This window comes from Rhinoderma darwinii, chromosome 1, assembly GCF_050947455.1.
Source record: "Rhinoderma darwinii isolate aRhiDar2 chromosome 1, aRhiDar2.hap1, whole genome shotgun sequence".
NCBI classification, from domain to species: domain Eukaryota; kingdom Metazoa; phylum Chordata; class Amphibia; order Anura; family Rhinodermatidae; genus Rhinoderma; species Rhinoderma darwinii.
Window position 1 is genome coordinate 262,292,913 of NC_134687.1, and position 19,914 is coordinate 262,312,826.

General features: G+C 47.9%; 1 protein-coding gene across 3 annotated transcripts in view; it reads left to right on the top strand.

The window, feature by feature from the left end:
• SEMA6B (semaphorin 6B) overlaps positions 1-19,914 on the top strand; it is a 467,458-nt gene that overhangs the window by 209,543 nt on the left and 238,001 nt on the right. For all 3 annotated transcript variants that reach the window (XM_075863818.1, XM_075863808.1, XM_075863825.1), the window contains one exon: positions 554-642. In XM_075863818.1, the coding sequence (XP_075719933.1) occupies positions 554-642 (89 nt within the window). The remainder of the gene's footprint in view (positions 1-553; positions 643-19,914) is intronic.

Consider the following 19,914-nt stretch of genomic DNA (forward strand, 5'->3'; position numbering starts at 1 on the left):
TGGAATGGCCAAGTCATAGTCCTCGCCTTGACCCTAACAAAATGCTGTGGCATAATCTAAAGAGTGGCATCCCAGACATATTGATGAGCTGAAACACATTTGCAGGGAGAAATGGTCTCCCAGCATCATTGTTCTCTATGACGCTAGGTGTCACTGCCTCGCTGCGGGACAACTGTCCCACACTGTAATCATGTTTTCAGTACGGGACAGTAGTTCCATATGATGAAAATCTGGTGAAATACTCTTTTTTACTGAATTAAATGTAAACTCAAAGAAAAACTTTGAGTTTTGCCTTGTGTTGTGCCAACTATTTAATGTTATTGAATGTGATTTTTATAATACATGTTGACACAGAGTGATTTCAGAGACACGCCATTTGCAGGACAAATCTAGGCAGACGTAGAGCCCTGCCTTGTGCGTAGTGTGGAAATCTCATGTAAAAAGCACCGTAGCATTGGAGTCAGTTTTGCAAATTTCACACTCCATCTAGGGCTGATGAGTTATTTGGAGTTGAATAATTAAAACCACATCTTTCCTTTCTTTTCTTGCCTAGATCCATATTTTGTCAATGCTGTGGAGTGGAAGGATCATGTGTATTTTTTCTTTAGGGAAATAGCAATGGAGTTCAACTACTTTGAGAAGGTATATTCATCTGCATGTTAACATATTTTTTAACATTATACATCTACCCACAACTATGTCCTAAAGAAACAAAAAAATAACTTTTTAATGTGGTGTAAAAATAAGGAAGGTACAAATTGAATTATTGTTAAAGGGGTTTTACCTTCACGGACATTTATGAGATATCCACAGGATATGTCATAAATGTCAGATAGATGCGGGCCCCACCTCCGGGACCGCATCTATCTCTAGAACAGGGCCCCCTAAACCCCGTTCTACCGCTCTGTGTTGCGGCTGAACCGTGCGATTCCGACCATGAAGAAGAAAACAGCGTAGCTCGCTGAGCTACACTGTTTCCATAAGTCCCATAGAACTGAATGGTAGTTACAGAAACAGCATAGCTCGTGTGCTACGCTGCTTCTGTAACTGCCATTCACTACTATGGGACTTACGTAAACAGCGTAGCTCAGCGAGTTATGCTGTTTTCTTCTTTATGGTCGGAAATCACATTTTCAGCTGCAACACATAGTGGTAGAACGGGGTTAAGGGGGCCTTGTTCTAGAGATAGATGGGGGACCTGCATCTATCTGACATTTATGACATAACCTGTGGATATGTCATAAATGTTCCTGATGGGAAAACCTTTTTATAGAGCTTTGAAATATGACTCTGGTTAATTAGTAAACTAGTTTTATCCAGTTGTTTACAGCTATGACCACATACTTGCAACTTTGTGACAAACAGGAATAAAAAAAAAAAAGCATGAATTCTTCTTATTATATTTATTATAAAATAGAATATTATAAAATGGATCCTATAAACATTATTTAAAAAATGTACTCAGTAGTTTATATCTAACACTTTACATGACAACCTTCATGCAACTTTGCATCTAACAATCTAAAAATATAGCACAACTCAGTGACTGACGGAAGTATATTTAATCAGTCAACATTTTTAACAATTCATAATAACGGTGATTGTTATCAATATGGCTTTAGTGTGCAATGATGATCAGCAGAGAAGCAGTCATGTGGATTTATATTAAAGATCAGGTACTGATGGGTTTTACGATAGTGTGAAAAGTATAAACTGTATTAAAATGTTTTTGTACATATCAATGAAAAATGTCATACTTACTAGTACATAAGCAGATTAAAATACCCAGCAGGATGCAGACAAGTAAAAATGTTATATGGGGGAGGTTGCACAGGTGCAAAATACTGATGAACATCTACTCACACAGCCACCATTCAGGAGGGAAGGGGTGACTGCTCAGTATTTTAATTACACACAGATAAGGCTGTTATAAGGTGTTAGGCTGCATTCACACGACAGTGAAAAACAGCCGTGTGATGGCTGTTTGTTTTTACGGCCATCACACGTCCGTTTCAGAACAATGTAGTTCCGTGAATACTGGCCGTCAAAAAACAGGACTTGTCCTATTTTGAGCTGTTTTCACGCCCAGACGGCTCCCATAGAACTTAATGGATCAGTTTTTAAAGGCCATTTTTAAAGAATCAATCCTTGTAATGGCCGGAAAAACTAATACTCGCCGAGGACTCCCCAGACACAGCGCTACTTTGAGCGCTGAGCCTGGGGAAGCCTTTGACACTGAAGTCCCCAGCCAGAGCATCGCAAGTTCTTTGGCCAGGGAATTCTGTCTTGGGAAAGCCCTTGTCGTCACTGTCCATATATGGACAGTGACTTCAGGGGCTCCCTCTGACCCCCCCCATAGAGATAGCACCCCCCCATGTAGATGGCACACCTCCATGTAGATAGCACACCCTGTAGATAGCACCCCCTGTAGATAGCACCCCCTATGTAGAAAGCACCCCCTATAGATAGCACCCCCCTGTAGATAGCACCCCCTATGTAGATGGCACCCCCTCCTGTAGATGCCCCCCCTGTAGATAGCGCCACTGTAGCTCCCTGTAGGAATGGAATTCCACTCCAGGAGAAGTTCCCGGCGTCACTATCCATATATGGACAGTGGCGTCAGGGATTACTCCTGTAGTGGAATCCCCGGCCAGAGCGTTGCCGACGCTCTGGCCGGGGTTTCCACTGCTTGAGAAGCCCCTGGTGTCACTATCCATGTATGGACAGAGACGTCAGGGGCTACTTCTGGAGCGGAATCCCTGGCCAGAGTGCTGCCGATGCTCTGTCCGGGGATTCCGCTCTTAGAGGTAGTCCCTGACGTCACTGTCCATATATGGAGTCCCCGACCAGCTGGATTTCGCTCCTACAGGTAACTACAGTGGCGCTATCTATGGGGGGGGGGGGGTGGTAGTGCTATCTACAGGGTAGTTGGTGCTATCTACAGGGGGGGGGGGGTTAGTGTAGTGCTATCTACAGGGGGGTGGTGCTATCTACAGGGGAGGTGGTGCTATCTACAGGGGGGGTTGTGCTATCTACAGGGGAGGTGCTATCTACAGGGGAGTGGTGCTATCTACAGGGGGTTGCTGTCTACAGAGGGGGATGGTGCTATCTGCAGGGGGTGCTGTCTACAGGGGATGGTGCTATTTACAGGGGGTGTGGCTGTATCTACATGGGCACTGTGGCACTATATGGGGGGTGGTACTATCTACAGAGGATACTGTTGCGCTTTCTACATGGGCACTGTGGCACTATGTGGGCTCTGGTACTTTGTATGTGGGCACTATGTCACTTTATGTGTGAACACTGTGGTACTAGGTGGGCACTGTGGCACTATCTACATTGGGCACTATGGCACCATGTGGGCACTGGCACTTTATATGTGGCCACTATGTCACTTTATATGTGGGTACTGTTGTACTATGTGAACACTGTGGCACTATCTACAATGGGCACTGTGGCACTATGCAGGCACTAGCACTTTATATGTGGGCACTATGGCAATTTATATGTGGGCACTGTGGACACTGTGGCACTATCTAGAGTCGGCACGGTGTCACTATGTGGGCACTGGCACTTTATATGTGGGCACTGTAGCACTATGTGGGCACTGTGGCACTTTCTATAGTGGCCACTGTGGCACTATGTGGGCACTGACACTTTATATGTGGGCACTATGGCACTATGTCACTTTATATGTTAGCACTGTGGTACTATGTGGGCAGTGTCTATGTTGGCACTATCTACATTGGGCACTGTGGCACTATCTACAGGGACATTGCGGCACTATCTACAAGGGGACTGTGTTATTTTCAGGGGGTTGGGACAAAATAAATGCTGACAAATAAAATCCATCTGTTATTTTTAATGCCCATTAAAAACGAACAGACGGACTGGAAATGGATGAAAATTTAAAGACACACTGATGCAAAATGGCCATGACAAATAGACAGTTGATCAGTTTTTAATGGCCATTTTTTTTCACTGTCGTGTGAATGTAGCCTTAGGCTACATTCACACGACAGTTAAAAAAGGCTGTGAGACAGACATTTTTTGAACAGCCGTCACACGGCTCTTTTCAGAACAGTGATGTTCTATGGGTGTATTGACACGGCCGTTTTTTTAACGGCCCTTGAATATTGGCCGTCCAAAAAATTGGACATGTCCTATTTTTGCCAATTTTCACGGCCAGACGGCCCCCATAGAAGTCAATGGATGAGTTTTTAATGGCCGTCAATACATGTAACAACCGTTAAAAAACAGATCTGTGACATTGAGATTCAAGAGGCAAGGTAACTGTTCCCTTGCTGGATTTTGGCAATGCGATGACGCTGGATGCCCTACACACTCACCGATACAGCGCCGTATTCTTCAGCTATGTTCTCTAGTCTTCACATGTTCTGCGAAGGCGAACTGATGACATCATCGCGCCGACTTTGCAGATCCCGTGAAGACGAGAGACCACACGTGAAGACTAGAGACCACACCTGATGAAGACGGCGTGCATCGGTGAGTGTGTAGGCATTCAGCCGATTGTTTATTAATAAATGTCGGGCTGTGTGGCATCGTATACAACGGGGCTGTGTGGCATCTACTGGGAGGCTGTGTGGCATCATCAACATCGGGGCTGTGTGGCATCATCTACATCGGGGCTGTGTGGCATCATCTACATTGGGGCTATGTGGCATCTACAGGGTGGCTGTGTGGCATCATCTACAATGGGGCTGTGGGGCATCTACAGGTCGGCTGTATGGCATCATCTACATCGGGGCTGTGTGGCATCTACAGGAAGGCTGTGTGGCATCATCTATAGGGAGGCTATGTGGCATCATCTACAGGGAGGCTGTGTGGCATCATATACATGGGGGCTGTGTGGCATCTACAGGGAGGCTATGTAGCATCATATACAGGGAGACTGTGTGGCATCATATACAGGGAGGCTGTGTGGCATCATATACAGGGAGGCTATGTGGCATATACAGGGAGGCTATGTGGCATCATATACAGGGGGCTGTGTGGCATCTACAGGGAAACTGTGTGGCATCATATACAGGGAAGCTGTGTGACTTCATATACAGGGAGGTTGTGTGGCATCATATACAGGGAGGCTGTGTGGAATCATACGGGGAGGCTGTGTGGCATCATCTACATCAGGGCTGTGTGGCATCATATACAGGGGGGCTGTGTGGCATCATATACAAGGGGGCTGTATGGCATCATATACAGGGGGGCTGTGTGGCATCATATACAGGGGGCTGTGTGGCATCATCTACAGGGAGGCTGTGTGGTATCATATACAGGGAGGCTGTGTGGCATCATATACAGGGGGGCTGTGTGGCATTTACAGGGGGGCTGTAAATAGTGTCTAGGTGAACATGTGACCTTCCTATGGGTGTTTTCAGGGGGTTGGGACATAAAAAGTCTGACAAATTAAATTGATCAGTTTTTTTAGTGCCCATGAAAAACGTATGCAAAACGGATGTCACACGGCTATTAAAAAAGGACACGGACTGGAAATTGATGAAAATTTGGCGACACACTGTTGATCAGTTTTTAATGGACATTTTTTTTCACTGTCGTGTGAATGTAGCCTTAGGCCTCCGTCTATCCGTTTTTTCTGGCCGTTTGCCACCCGTTTTTCATGGCTGTTATTTTGTCCCAACCCCCTGAAAACACTGCAGTGCCCATGTAGATAGTGCCACGGTGCCCACTGTAGATAGTGCCGACATAGACAGTGCCCACATTGTACCACAGTGCCCACTGTAGATAACACCACAGTCCCCACATATAAAGTGACATAGTGCCACAGTCCCCACTGTAGATAATGCCCACATAGGGCCAGTGCCCACATAGTAGCAGAGTGCCCACTGTAGATAGTGCCACAGTGCCCACTGTAGATAGTGCCAGTGCACATATAGTGCCACAGTGAAGTACCATAGTTCCCACATATTAAGTGCAAGTGCCCACATAGTGCTACAGTGCCCAATATAGATTGTGGCACAGTGCCCACATAGTGCCACAGTGCCCAGATATAAAGTGTCAGTGCCCACATAGTGCCACAGTGCCCATTGTAGATAGTGCCCACATAGTACCACAGTGCCCACATACAAAGTGCCAGAGCCCACATAGTGCCACAGTGCCCATGTGTATAGTGCCAGTGTCCCCTGTAGATAGTGCCACACTTCCCATATAGTGCCACAGGGCCATGTAGATAGCGCCTGGCCGGGGATTCCGCTCATAGATGGAGTACCTGACGTCTCTGTCCATATATGGCCGAAAGCCGGTAAGTAAACCGCGGGGGGAAGCAGCGGCAGTGACAATATGTGCATGGCTGTAAAGGGGCACTTATTTGCCCATACCGAGGTATTTGCTAGGGTGCATTTTGAATTGGGTTACTTTTTAGTGCAATATACTTCTAGCAACCAGTTTTAGGGTCAGTTCACACTGCGGAAAATCAACAGCAAATAAAGTAGCAGCAAAGTGGAGCAGGAAAAACGGTCAGAAATTTACCTGCGGTGCAGAATTTTATTCCACAGCATGTCAATTGTGTTTGTGTGAACGTTGCTTATTTTTTGTGGGTTTTCCCAATTCAATAGGAGGTAAAACCCACAGCGAGTTCGCAGCATATCCGCCCCAAAAAATGCAACTCAGATAAAAAATATAAAACTCCTACTCCCTCTAGTGCAGCCTCCTGGGATGATGTTTCATCCCATGTGACCACTTCACAGGCTGCAGCGGTGGTCATACGGGATAAAATGTCATCCCAGGAGGCTGGCCTGCTAGGGGGCCAGCTAAGTGCTGCAGTTTTCCGCAGTGGACATTCCAGGCAAAAAACTGCACCACAGTTTCGTTCGATTTTTCCCCCGGAATTCCATGCGGTGCACAGGATGGATACGCTGCGTGCTTTTACAAATTATTCTATAAATCTTTCAGATAATAGAATTCCCATTAACAAGGGGCGTAACCAGAGTCCTATGGGCCCCATGGAAAATTCTGCACCTGGGCCCACCCCAAACCCTGCTTGTCTCTTAGATACGCGGACCCCCATAGTAAACATAATAGGTACAGTACAATTTTCTATGTACGATAATATACCGCTAAATTATACATTTACAAAGTTACCATATGATACCACTATTCTCTATACAAGGAAAAAAATATCATCAACAAAATTATACTTAACAAAACCCAGTATACCAAGGCTAATATTACCAATGATGCCACTAAAAAAGAGACAAATAATACCGCCACACCATGAGCACATATTACCACCACAAAGTGACTGAATAATACCACCATACTGTTACTGAATAATACCTCCACGCCATGACCACATATTACCACCACATAGTGACTGAATAATACCACAGTACTGTTACTGAATAATACCTCCACGCCATGATCACATATTACACCACATAGTGACTGAATAATGCCATTATACTGTTACCGAATAATACCGCCACACCATGATTGTCACGGAGCAGGTTAGTGGACACACTAGGCTGTTCCGCCGTAGCGGGGAGGCAGCTGGCCAAACAACAGGAAACCCCAGTAATACAATGTCCCGCACAAGGGTACCTGGATAGTCCAGACGGTGGCCGCAGCTCTGGGACTGATGGAGATGGGTGCAGCAGATAACACCAAACGTGGCAGATGACACAGGAGCCACAGATTGCGCCAGATGTGGCGGCTTCCTCTGGACGTGGCAGATGACACAGGACGTGGCGGATTCCTCCGGACGTGGCGGAATCCTCCGGACGTGGCAGATGACACAGGACGTGGTGGATTCCTCCGGACGTGGCAGACTCAATACTAAAGGCACAGCACGGGAAACAGAAACAGGTAACAAGGCACGGGTAACAACTGTAACGGGAAACACTAATGGACCATTTGCAAGACAGACTGGGAAAACTAACAACGCTCAGGCACGGATCAGAAGGCCTGGGGCCTTCTTATAGACCAGAACATCGTGGCAGTTGATAATGATGACGACTTCCATTGTGCGCACACTGGCCCTTTAAGGCCGGGCACGAGCGTGCGCGTGCACCCTACAGGACCCAGCAGACCAGAGCAGAAGTGAGTGCTGGCGTCTCCTAGGAAGGAGATGGGGGCCAGCGCTCACGGATCCATGGCTGCGGGCGTCGGGAGGTGAGTAAACCCGACGGACCGCGGCGATGGATGCTACAGTGTCCCCCCCCTGATGCCCCCTTTTCTTGGGACCAGAGCGAGAGGGGAATTTCTTAATAAATGCAGGGGCACTGAGGTTCTCTTCTGGCTCCCAGGACCTCTCCTCAGGACCAAACCCTCTCCAGTCCACCAAATAGAAAGTCCATCCTCCTACCCTCTTTCAGTCCAGGATCTCCTTCACCTCGAATATATCAGATGAACCGCTGGGAGCAACTGTGGAACTAGAAGTCTTGCTGTAGCGGTTCAGGACCACTGGCTTCAGGAGGGACACATGAAAGGAGTTGGGGATTCTGAGGGTAGGAGGCAGCCGCAGCTTATAGGAGACAGGGTTTATCTGTTGCAGAATCTCGAAAGGACCAAGGAACCTGGGAGCAAACTTGTATGAAGGCACCTTCAAGCGAATGTTTCGAGAGGGCAGCCAGACTTTAGTGCCCGGAAGATACTGAGGTGGCTCTCTTCTCCTAGTATCTGCTTTACGCTTTATGCGATCGACTGCCAGTAAAATAGAGGATCGGGTCTGTTGCCAGATTTGCAAAAAGTCCCCATAAGCAGAGTCAGCAGTACTTGAGATGTGGTCGACACTGGAAGAGGGACTCTAGGATGTTGACTGTACACAATGTGAAACAGAGTGGAAGTGGTGGATTCACTTGTGTGGCTGTTGTATGAGAACTCGGCCCATGGAAGAAGCTGTACCCAGTTATCGTACTGTGAAGAGATGAAGTGGCGGAGATAATTCTCCATGATCTGGTTGATCCTCTCAACTTGCCCATTGGACTGGGGGTGATAAGCTAAGGAAAAGTCCAATCTCACATCCAGGTGTTTACAGAGGGCTCTCCAGAACTTTGAAGTAAACTGAACCCCCCGATCTGACACGATGTGAAGAGGCAAGCCATGCAAGCAAAAGATGTGTAGAATAAAGAGAATCGCCAGACGAGGAGCAGAAGGTAGGCCGGTCAGCGGGATAAAATGTGCCATCTTAGAGAACCGGTCCACCACCACCCAGACAGTGTTGCATCCTGCTGAGGGGGGAAGGTCTGTGACAAAGTCCATCGCAATGTGCTGCCAGGGGGCATTGGGTACAGGCAGAGGTTGAAGCAGGCCGACAGGCTTGGAGTGAGTAACTTTGTTAGTGGCACACACCGTGCAAGAAGAGACAAAGTCCAGAACATCTTTAGGTAGCGTGGACCACCAGAAGTGACAAGCAATCAGGTCTCGGGTTTTACGGACACCAGCGTGCCCAGCCAGTTTAGAACTGTGTCCCCAGCGGAGAATTCTTCTCCTGTCTGCCAACCAAACAAAAGTCCTCCCCGGAGGGATGTCTCTAATCTGCAGCGGATTAGCAGTGACAATGCAGGACGGGTCTATGATAGTCTGAAGGGACTCCACCGTGTCTTCCGTTTCAAACGATCTGGATAGGGCATCGGCCCTCACATTCTTGTCCATGGGATGGTAGTGGAGCACAAACTGGAAACGGGTGAAGAACAGCAACCATCTGGCTTGACGGGGATTCAGTCGTTGTGCAGACTGAAGGTAGGTAAGGTTTTTGGGGTCGGTGACGAACCGGATGGGGTGAGCAGCGCTCCCCAGAACATGTCTCCACTCCTCCAGAGCCTATTTGATGGCCAGTAGCTCCTGATCTCCAAAAGAGTAATTGCGCTCAGCAGAAGAAAAAAGTCTTTAGTAGCCACATACTACCGCCTTTCCTTTGGAGCTCCTCTGGAACAGAAGTGCACCTGCACCAACAAAGGAAGCATCCACTTCCAGTGAGAACTGCCGAGATACGTCAGGATGATGGAGGATTGAAGCTGAAGTGAAGGCTTTCTTGAGGCTAATGAATGCGGACTCTGCCTCTGGAGTCCACACCTTGGCGTTCACACCCTTCTTGGTAAGGGTAGAGATGGGAGCCGTCAGAGAAGAGAAGTTAGGAATAAACTGCCGGTAGAAATTGGCAAATCTCAGGAACCGCTGTATGTCTCTTAAGCCTTGAGGACGTGGCCACTCCAGGACAGCTCTCACTTTCTCAGGATCCATCTTGAGACCCTGATCCGAGATGATGTAACCCAGGTCGGGCAGAGAACTCTTCTCAAAGATGCACTTCTCCAGCTTGGCGTATAAATGATTCTCCCTTAATCGCAGTAGAACCTGATGGACATGCCTCTGATGAGTCATCGGATCTGGGGAGAAAATCAAAATATCATCGAGATAAACAACAACACAGACATAGAGGAGATCTCGGAAGATATCATTAACGAACTCCTGAAACACTGCGGGAGCATTACACAGTCCGAAGGGCATCACTAGGTATTCGTAGTGCTCGTCCCGGGTGTTAAATGCCGTCTTCCATTCAACACCCCGGCGAATCCGGACTAGATTATAAGCCCCACGCAGGTCTAGCTTAGAAAAAATGTTGGCTCCTTGTATGCGATCAAACAGCTCAGATATAAGTGGCAACGGGTATTTGTTCTTGACCGCGATCTGGTTATCACCACGGTAGTCAATGCAGGGTCGAAGGGATCTGTCCTTCATTTTAACGAAGAAGAATCCAGCCCTGGCCAGGGAGGAAGACTTTCGTATGAAACCCCTCTCCAGATTCTCCTTGATATAGGCTGACATGGATAGAGACTCATTCAAGGAGAGAGGATATACTCGGCCACGGGGGAGAGAGGCATTAGGAACCAGTTCAATGGGGCAGTCATAAGTTTGATGAGGAGGCGGTGTCTCAGCCTCCCTTTTGCTGAAAACATCTGCATATTGAGCAAACTGTGGTGGCAGTCCCGCCAATGACTGAGGCAGAGGAGGCTTGACAGGATGGATCTGCAACAGACAACGATCATGGCACTTGCAGCCCCATTGGAGAACCTCTCCAGAATGCCAGAAGGCAGGCCCAGTAGAACAGGATTGATGGCCTTGGGCAAAACAAGGAAAGAAATTAATTCAAAATGAAGGACTCCAACCTGGAGCTTCAACGGCTTGGTTTTAGAAATTATGGGATCAGGCAGAGGCAGTCCATTAACTGAGGCAACAGCCAAAGACGTCTCTAGGGGGACAGTGGGCAGCTCTCTCTGGATGAAATTTGCCGCAGAACCAGAGTCAACATAGGCATAAACTTGATGCGTCCTCTCGCCGGACAATAGGGTTACAGGAATAGTCAGCTTGGAACTGAATGCTTTATTAGGTACCATTCCATCTAGGGTTGTCTCTCCAATCAGTCCTAGGCAATGGGGTCTCTCTGGCCTCTGGGGACACAGACGCACAATATGGCCTCCGAGGCCGCAATACAAACAAAGTCCAGAAGTGCGTCTGCGTTGTTTCTCCTGGGTAGACAATCTGACATAGTTACTATGTATCGGATCCTCTGGTGGGACGACTGAGGAGAATTGATGGAAAGTAGAATCCAGCCTAGGAAGCTTTCTCTCCGGGAGAACCTCTTGGGAACGCTCCCGGATCCTCATGTCAACCCGGGAGGCGAGTAGGATAAGATCGTCCAGGGTAGATGGCAGATCGCGAGCAGCCAGCTCGTCCTTGATCCCTGAAGACAGTCCCTGCCAGAATGTGGCCACGAAAGCCTCGTTGTTCCAGGTCAATTCAGCAGCCAGGCTATGGAACTGAATGGCATACTCGCCCACGGAGAAGTCTCCCTGATGTAGGGTCAGCAAGGATGCAGCAGCCGAAGAAACTCCCAGGTTCTTCAAAGATCGAGCGGAATGTCTGTAAGAAGCACTGCAAGTCACGGGTCTCTGGTCCCTGATGTTCCCACAGAGTGTTAGCCCATGCCAGGGCTGGAGAGAGATGATGAAGGTGTTCCTGACGTCATCCGAAGAGAAGGCCCTGGCATGTAGTCTGAAGTGGATCAGGCACTGATTAAAAAATCCCCTGCAGGTCCTCAGATCTCCGTCATAGCGTGGAGGTAGCGGCAAGAAACACAGGGGATTGTTACCGTTACAGACAGGAACTGTAGCAGGAGGAACAGCAGGAATGGGTGCGGTGACGACTGTGGTTGGAGCAAGCAGCTGATGGGCAATGGCGTTCACCGACAGGAGGAGTTGGTCTTGTCGTGACTGGAGATCCTCCATCTCGGCCAGCATGGCTTGTGTCGTCAAAGTCTCAGGTTGACCAGCGGGGTCCATGGCCTGAGTGTACGGTCACGGAGTGGGTTAGTGGACCCACTAGGCCGTACCGCTGTAGCGGGGAGGCAGCTTGCCAAACAACAGGAAACCCCAGTAATACAATGTACCGCACAAGGGTACCGGGATAGTCCAGACGGTGGCCGCAACTCTGGCACTGATGGAGATGGGTGCAGTAGATAACGCCAAACGTGGCGGATGACACAGGAGCCGCAGGTTGCGCCAGACATGACGGATTCCTCCGGACGTGGCAGATGACACAGGACGTGGCGGATTCCTCCAGACGTGGCAGATGACACAGGACGTGGTGGATTCCTCCGGACGTGGCAGATGACACAGGACGTGGTGGATTCCTCCGGACGTGGCAGACTCAATACTAAAGGCACAGCACGGGAAACAGGAATTGGTAACAAGGCACGGGTAACAACTGGAACGGGAAACACTAATGGACCATTTGCAAGACAGACTGGGGAAACTAACAACGCTCAGGCAAGGATCAGATGGCCTGGGGCCTTCTTATAGATCAGGAAATCGTGGCAGTTGATAATGATGATGACTTCCCTTGAGCGCGCGCTGGCCCTTTAAGTCCGGGCACGAGCGGGCGCGCGCACCCTACGGGACCCAGCAGACCAGAGCGGAAGTGAGCGCTGGCGTCTCCTAGGAAGGAAATGGGGGCCAGCGCTCATGGATCCATGGCTGCGGGCGTCGGGAGGTGAGTAAACCCGACGGCCCGCGGCCATGGTCGCTACAATGATCACATATTACCACACACATAGTGACTGAATAATACCACCATAAGTGTACTCAATAATACAGCCACACCAAGACCACATATTGCCACCACATAGTGATTGAATAATACCACCATACTGTTACTCAATAATACCACCACACCAGGACTATATATTACCACTAAAGATTGCCACTAAACTGTTACTAAATATAACCACTATACTAAGACCAATACTATCACCACAAGGTAACGATATAGTGATAGATACCAGTAATACACTTGCGGTCTGTATTCCATTTAAGTGAATAAAGTACAGTTATATCCAGTGACTCACATGTGACATCTTCTCTGGTTGTAATCTTTCTTCTTCATCCAGCCCAGACCGCCATGATGACTACTTTAAGCCACAAACTTATCTTTGGCTTCTCAATTTTCCAGCCCACTCCCCAACTCTACACAAATTCTCCATCCATAGTGGCCCAAACAGTAATAGTTCCCCCACTGTAAAGGATCTGCCAGACACAGCTTCTGTGTCGACGCCGGTGGTTAATCAGTCTGCATCTGTCCCTAGGTCTGATAGAGTGACTCGATCTGCTACCACTGAGGCTGGTAGGCTGAGGAGTGGGAGGACCTATCACAGCCTGGCCAGACGGTTCTAGCTCCCGCCCTTGGTCTATTTATACCTTAATTTGCTGTCTGTCCTTTGCCTGTGATTCTTGTGTTCCCTGGCTGTAAAGGATTTACCAGACACAGCTTCTGTGTTGACGCCCATGATTAATCAGTTTGCATCTGCTCCTAGGTCTGAGTGAGTGACTCGATCTGCTACCACTCAGGCTGGTAGGCTGAGGAGTGGGAGAACCTATCACAGCCTGGCCAGACGGAGCCAGCTCCTGCCCTTGGTTTATTTATACCTTCATTTCCTGCTTCTCCTTTGCCTGTGATTTTGTCTGGTTTCCTGGCTCTCCTGCTCCTGCTTGTACTATTGACCTCTGCTTCAATTTGACCCTGGCTTTACTGACTACTCTCCTGCTCTGCGTTTGGTACCTCGTACACTCCTGGTTTGACTCGGCTCGTTCAATACTCTTGTTGCTCACGGTGTTGCCGTGGGCAACTGCCCCATTTCCCTTAGCTTCTGTGTACCCTCGTCTGTTTTTCTGTTGTGCACTTATTCAGCGTAGGGACCGTCGCCCAGTTGTACGCCGTCGCCTAGGACGGGCCGTGCAAGTAGGCAGGGACTGAGTGGCGGGTAGATTAGGGCTCACCTGACTGTCTCCCTACCCCTACATTACACTGGCTCTGCTGTTCCTGCTAATACCATTGACCTCTGCTTCATATTGACTCTGCTTGACTGACTATTCTCCTGTTTTGCTTTTGTTACCGCGTGCTCTCCAGGTTTGACTCGGCTCGTTCACTACTCGGTTGCTCACGGTGTTTCCGTGGGCAACTGCCCCTCTTCCCTTGCTTCTGTGCTCCCTTGTCTGTTTTGTTTGTCGTTCACATAGTGAGCGTAGGGGCCATCGCCCAGTTGTAGGCCGTTGCCTAGGACGGACTGTGCAAGTAGGCAGGGACTGAGTGGCGGGTAGATTAGGGCTCACCTGTCCGTCTCCCTACCCCGACATTACACCCACACAGTAGTTATTTTCCCCACAATAGTAGTCCTCTTTTGTGCCCCCTTAAAGTAGTTAGGCCCCCAAATAGTTGTTAGCAGCCCCCATATAGTAAGTTGGCTCCTCATATAGTGGTTCGGTGCAACCATTTAGCGGTTAGTGCCCCATATAGTAATTACCCCGGCCATACAGTGATTAGCCCCCCCCCCATTAATTTGCGCCGATGGGGAAAAAAGCAATAAACTCACCTAACTCCGTTCAACTTCCCAAGATGAGCTGCTGAATCTTCTGCTCGGTGTAGTCGACGCGATGAAGTAACATTATTGTGCCGCCCCTCAAGCTGTCTTCCTCCCGTCCTCTAGTAGGCCACAGGCCTAAAAGAGCCTGTGGCTTACCAGAGTAAGTGGCGGGGCAGGGAGGCAATAACTCTCTGCTCCGCTATAATAAGCAGACCGGGCTCGCCTTCCCCTCTGGTATCCCTGAGATATTTGCTGGGCAGCCCGGGCCTTCCTGAGAGTGCGGGCCCTGTAGCAGCCGCTATGGCTGCTATGGCGGTAGTTCCGTCACTTCCTGTAACCACTAATTGTCTTGCCCTACCTGCATTACCATCCCACTGACTATTACCTGGGCAGCTCTAGGACTGCCATTTCTGAGACTGACAGCTTTTTCTGGGAAACCTTTTTACTTCCTCTAACTACAATTACACATCTACTTGCCTGGTTCTCCTGACTAATTTCACAACCCTTCAGATCTACCCCACTAACTGCTTTCATAGTAAGCAGCATTCTCCACTCAAGACTGTCAAATGCCCTCAGAGGTGCATTTTACTCCTCCAGATCTCTAATGCGAGCTTGCAGGTGGGCAGCATGCTCACATCTGCCACAGAGGTATTCACCCTGGAACTCCTGCTACGTTCGTGCATACAAATGGCATACTGTGCACTAAAGAAAACGTTCAATCTTGCTATTCATTACCCCAGTTAAAAGAACCTTTAAAAAAAATGGCAAAATTGCTTTTGTTGTGCATTTCTCCAATTTTAAAAATGCATCATTAATTTGTATCAACCTCCAAATTATGCCTAAAAAGACTACAATAAGTACTGTAAAAAAATAAGACCTCATACAGCTACAAAAAGTTATAGTTGTTGGAATTCATCTTATACAAAATTGGCCTTTTTCGGAAAGTACCTGTTTTTCTAATCTTGGGGTAAAATAAGTAGCTTTCAACAGGATGCAAAATAGTGGTTCGAACCCAGCCTTAGGGCCAGTGGCAGATTAAGTAGACCATGGGCCCGCCTTCCCCACCGCCATTCTGCCGTGTCTATATAGTGAACACCACATTTTGGGCGAGCATTGACAAATGGGTGTTATGATTCCTCTTGTCAAAGGGCTGTGTCCCTACATACTGACAGTCTCCAACCATCGCTGACTGTATCACACTGTGTAGGGACACATCCTCCTGACAATGGGAATGGTAACACACATTTGTCTATTAGTCCTGGGTACACAAAGACTTTATGTGGAATACAAGGATTTCCTACAACAGACATGTCAGGAGAAGGGACAGATCCTCTATAGATCCAGTCACTCACAAGTGACGTCTTCTCTGATGGGAGTAGTTCTCTTTTCTTCTCCATCTGACACAGACCAGTATGGTGACTTCTCCTGATGAGACATCTTTGCTCCTCACTTCTGCAACTATTTCCAGCCTCTATGGAAACACAAAAATTCATACGCCAGGGCCCAGGACCATACATTAAAGGCGTTGTCCGGGCACGGCCCGCTTTTCCATACTGATGACCTAGCGATGTGCCCGGACAACCCCTTTTACTCAGACTAATAAATTAGAATGCATATAGACCACAGACCTTCTAAACTATTGCCGTCCCCAGACCACACCCCCCTAAGCAAATACAGACACCAGAACAAGTGCCCTAAACAAATACAGACCCAGAACAAGCACCCTAAATACAGACCCCAGACCTGACCCCCTAAACTAATACAAATCCCAGACCAGGCCCCCTAAATACAGACCCCAGACCAGACCCCTAAATACAGACCCCAGACCTGACCCCCTAAATTAATGACCCCAGACCTGACTCCCCAAACAAATACATACCCCAGACCAGACCCCCTAAACTAATATAGACCCCAGACCAGGCCCCCTAAATACAGACCCCATAAACTAATACAGCCCCCATAACTGACTCTAAACTAATACAGAACCCAGACCAGACCCCTCAATACAGACCCCCATAAACTAATACAGAGCCCAGACCAGACCCCTAAATATACAGACCCCAGACAATACCCCCTAAATATGCAGACCCCCAGACCTCCTAAATACAGACCCCAGACCAGACCCCTATTTACCGACCCCAGACCAGACTCTCTAAATATACAAACCCAAGACCAGACCCCAATATACAGACCCCAGACCTACATACAGACCTCAGAACCCTAAATACAGACCCCAGATGACCCCCTAAATACAAACCCCAGACCCCTTAAACTAATACAGAACCCCAGACCCCCTAAATACAGACCCCTTAAATTAACAGACCCCAGACCATACCCCCTAAATATACAGACCCCAGACCTCCTAAATACAGACCCCAGACCAGACCCCTATTTACCGACCCCAGACCAGACCCCCTAAATATACAGACCCCAGTCCAGACCCCTAAATACAGACCCCAGACCTGACCCCCTAAACTAATGACCCCTGACCTGACTCCCCAAACTTATGCATACCCCAGACCAGACCCCCTAAACTAATACAGACCCCACACCAGGCCCCCTAAATACAGACCCCATAAACTAATACAGCCACCATACCTGACTCTCTAAACTAATACAGAACCCGGACCAGACCCCCCATAAACTAATACAGAGCCCAGACCCTTAAATATACAGACCCCAGACCAGACCCCTATTTACCGACCCCAGACCAGACCCCCTAAATATACAGACCCAAGACCAGACCGCAAAATACAGACCCCAGACTAGACCCCCTAAATATACAGACACCAGACCTAAATACAGACCCTATACCAGACCCCTATATACAGACCCCCTAAATACAAACCCCAGACCCCTTAAACTAATACAGAACTCCAGACCCCTAAATACAGACCCCTTAAATTAACAGACCCCACACCAGACCGCCTAAATATAGACCCAGACCCCTTAAACTAATACAGACCCCCAGACATCCTAAATACAGAACCCAGACCAGACCCCTTGAATATAGACCCCAGACCAGACACTAAACTAATACAGACCCCCTAAATACATACACCCTAAATACAGACCCAAACCTCCTAAATACAGACCCCAGACCAGACCCCTAAATATGGACTCCAGACCTCTTAAACTAATACAGACCCCCTAAATTAATACAGACCCCAAATCAGTCCCCCTAAATACAGACCCCAGACCAGACTACCTAAATGCAGACCCCCTAAATACAGACCCCCTAAACACAGACCCCTTAAACAAATCCATGATTCCCTTATACTTACCTAGCAGCTCAACTAGCGGGTCTTCTTCCTTGCTGCTGTTGTAGGACCTGCGGTCATGTGACCAGCAGGTCTCTAATCAGTAACAAGAACTGCAGACATAAAGTCATGTGACCTTTATTTCTGCAGGTCATTTACAGGACATACACAACGCCGTTTTGTCACAGTTTTTCCCGCGATTCGCGGCAAAGTCGTGGCAAAAACGCATTGTACTTGGGGCGGCCATGGGCCCCCCGGGATCCTCGGGCCCTGGGCGACCGCCCAAAACGCCCAATGATGATCCGCCATTGCTTAGTGCTCATAGACATTGCTGTGTTTTGGCTCTGTTTTCTAATGAGGCATAATAGGGATGTCATAGAGATCCATGAGGCTTTTACTGTGTCTTCGTATGCTTATGATTTATGTATTTTTGCTCTAAATAATTGTTATTGTTTTTAAAATAAAAAATAAACAAAATTAATAAAAAATAGATAATACTGACATTCTTTAACATTATCCAAAAAAAAGAAAAGAAAATAGGGTAGTACAAACAGTGTTAGTTAACATTATCCAAAAAAAAGAAAAGAAAATAGGGTAGTACAAACAGTGTTAGTTACAAACCACAGAGACGCAGTTAATTTTACCAGTGAGAGATAGATTATATAAAAAGAAAAAAAAAGAAAATCACATAGTCAAAATTATATATGTTTATTTGCATTGTGCACAGAGAAATAAGTATTTGATCCCCTACAAACCATTAAGAGTTCAGCCTCCTCCAGACCAGTTACACGCTCCAAATCAACTTGATGCCTGCATTAAAGACAGCTGTCTTAAATGGTCACCTGTATAAAAGACTCCTGTCCACAGACTCAATTAATCAGTCTGACTCTAACCTCTACAACATGGGCAAGACCAAAGAGCTTTCTAAGGATGTCAGGGACAAGATCATAGACCTGCACAAGGCTGCAATGGGCTACAAAACTATAAGTAAGACGCTGGGTGAGAAGGAGACAACTGTTGGTGCAATAGTAAGAAAATGGAAGACATACAAAATGACTGTCAATCGACATCGATCTGGGGCTCCATGCAAAATCTCACCTCGTGGGGTATCCTTGATCCTGAGGAAGGTGAGAGCTCAGCCGAAAACTACACGGGGGGAACTTGTTAATGATCTCAAGGCAGCTGGGACCACAGTCACCAAGAAAACCATTGGTAACACATTACGCCGTAATGGATTAAAATCCTGCAGTGCCCGCAAGGTCCCCCTGCTCAAGAAGGCACATGTACAGGCCCATCTGAAGTTTGCAAATTAACATCTGGATGATTCTGAGAGTGATTGGGAGAAGGTGCTGTGGTCAGATGAGACTAAAATTGAGCTCTTTGGCATTAACTCACCTCACCGTTTTTGGAGGAAGAGAAATGCTGCCTATGACCCAAAGAACACCGTCCCCACTGTCAAGCATGGAGGTGGAAACATTATGTTTTGGGGGTGTTTCTCTGCTAAGGGCACAGGACTACTTCACCGTATCAATGGGAGAATGGATGGAGCCATGTACCGTCAAATCCTGAGTGACAACCTCCTTCCCTCCACCAGGACATTAAAAATGGCTCGTGGCTGGGTCTTCCAGCACGACAATGACCCGAAACATACAGCCAAGGCAACAAAGGAGTGGCTCAAAAAGAAGCACATTAAGGTCATGGAGTGGCCTAGCCAGTCTACAGACCTTAATCCCATCGAAAACTTATGGAGGGAGCTGAAGATCC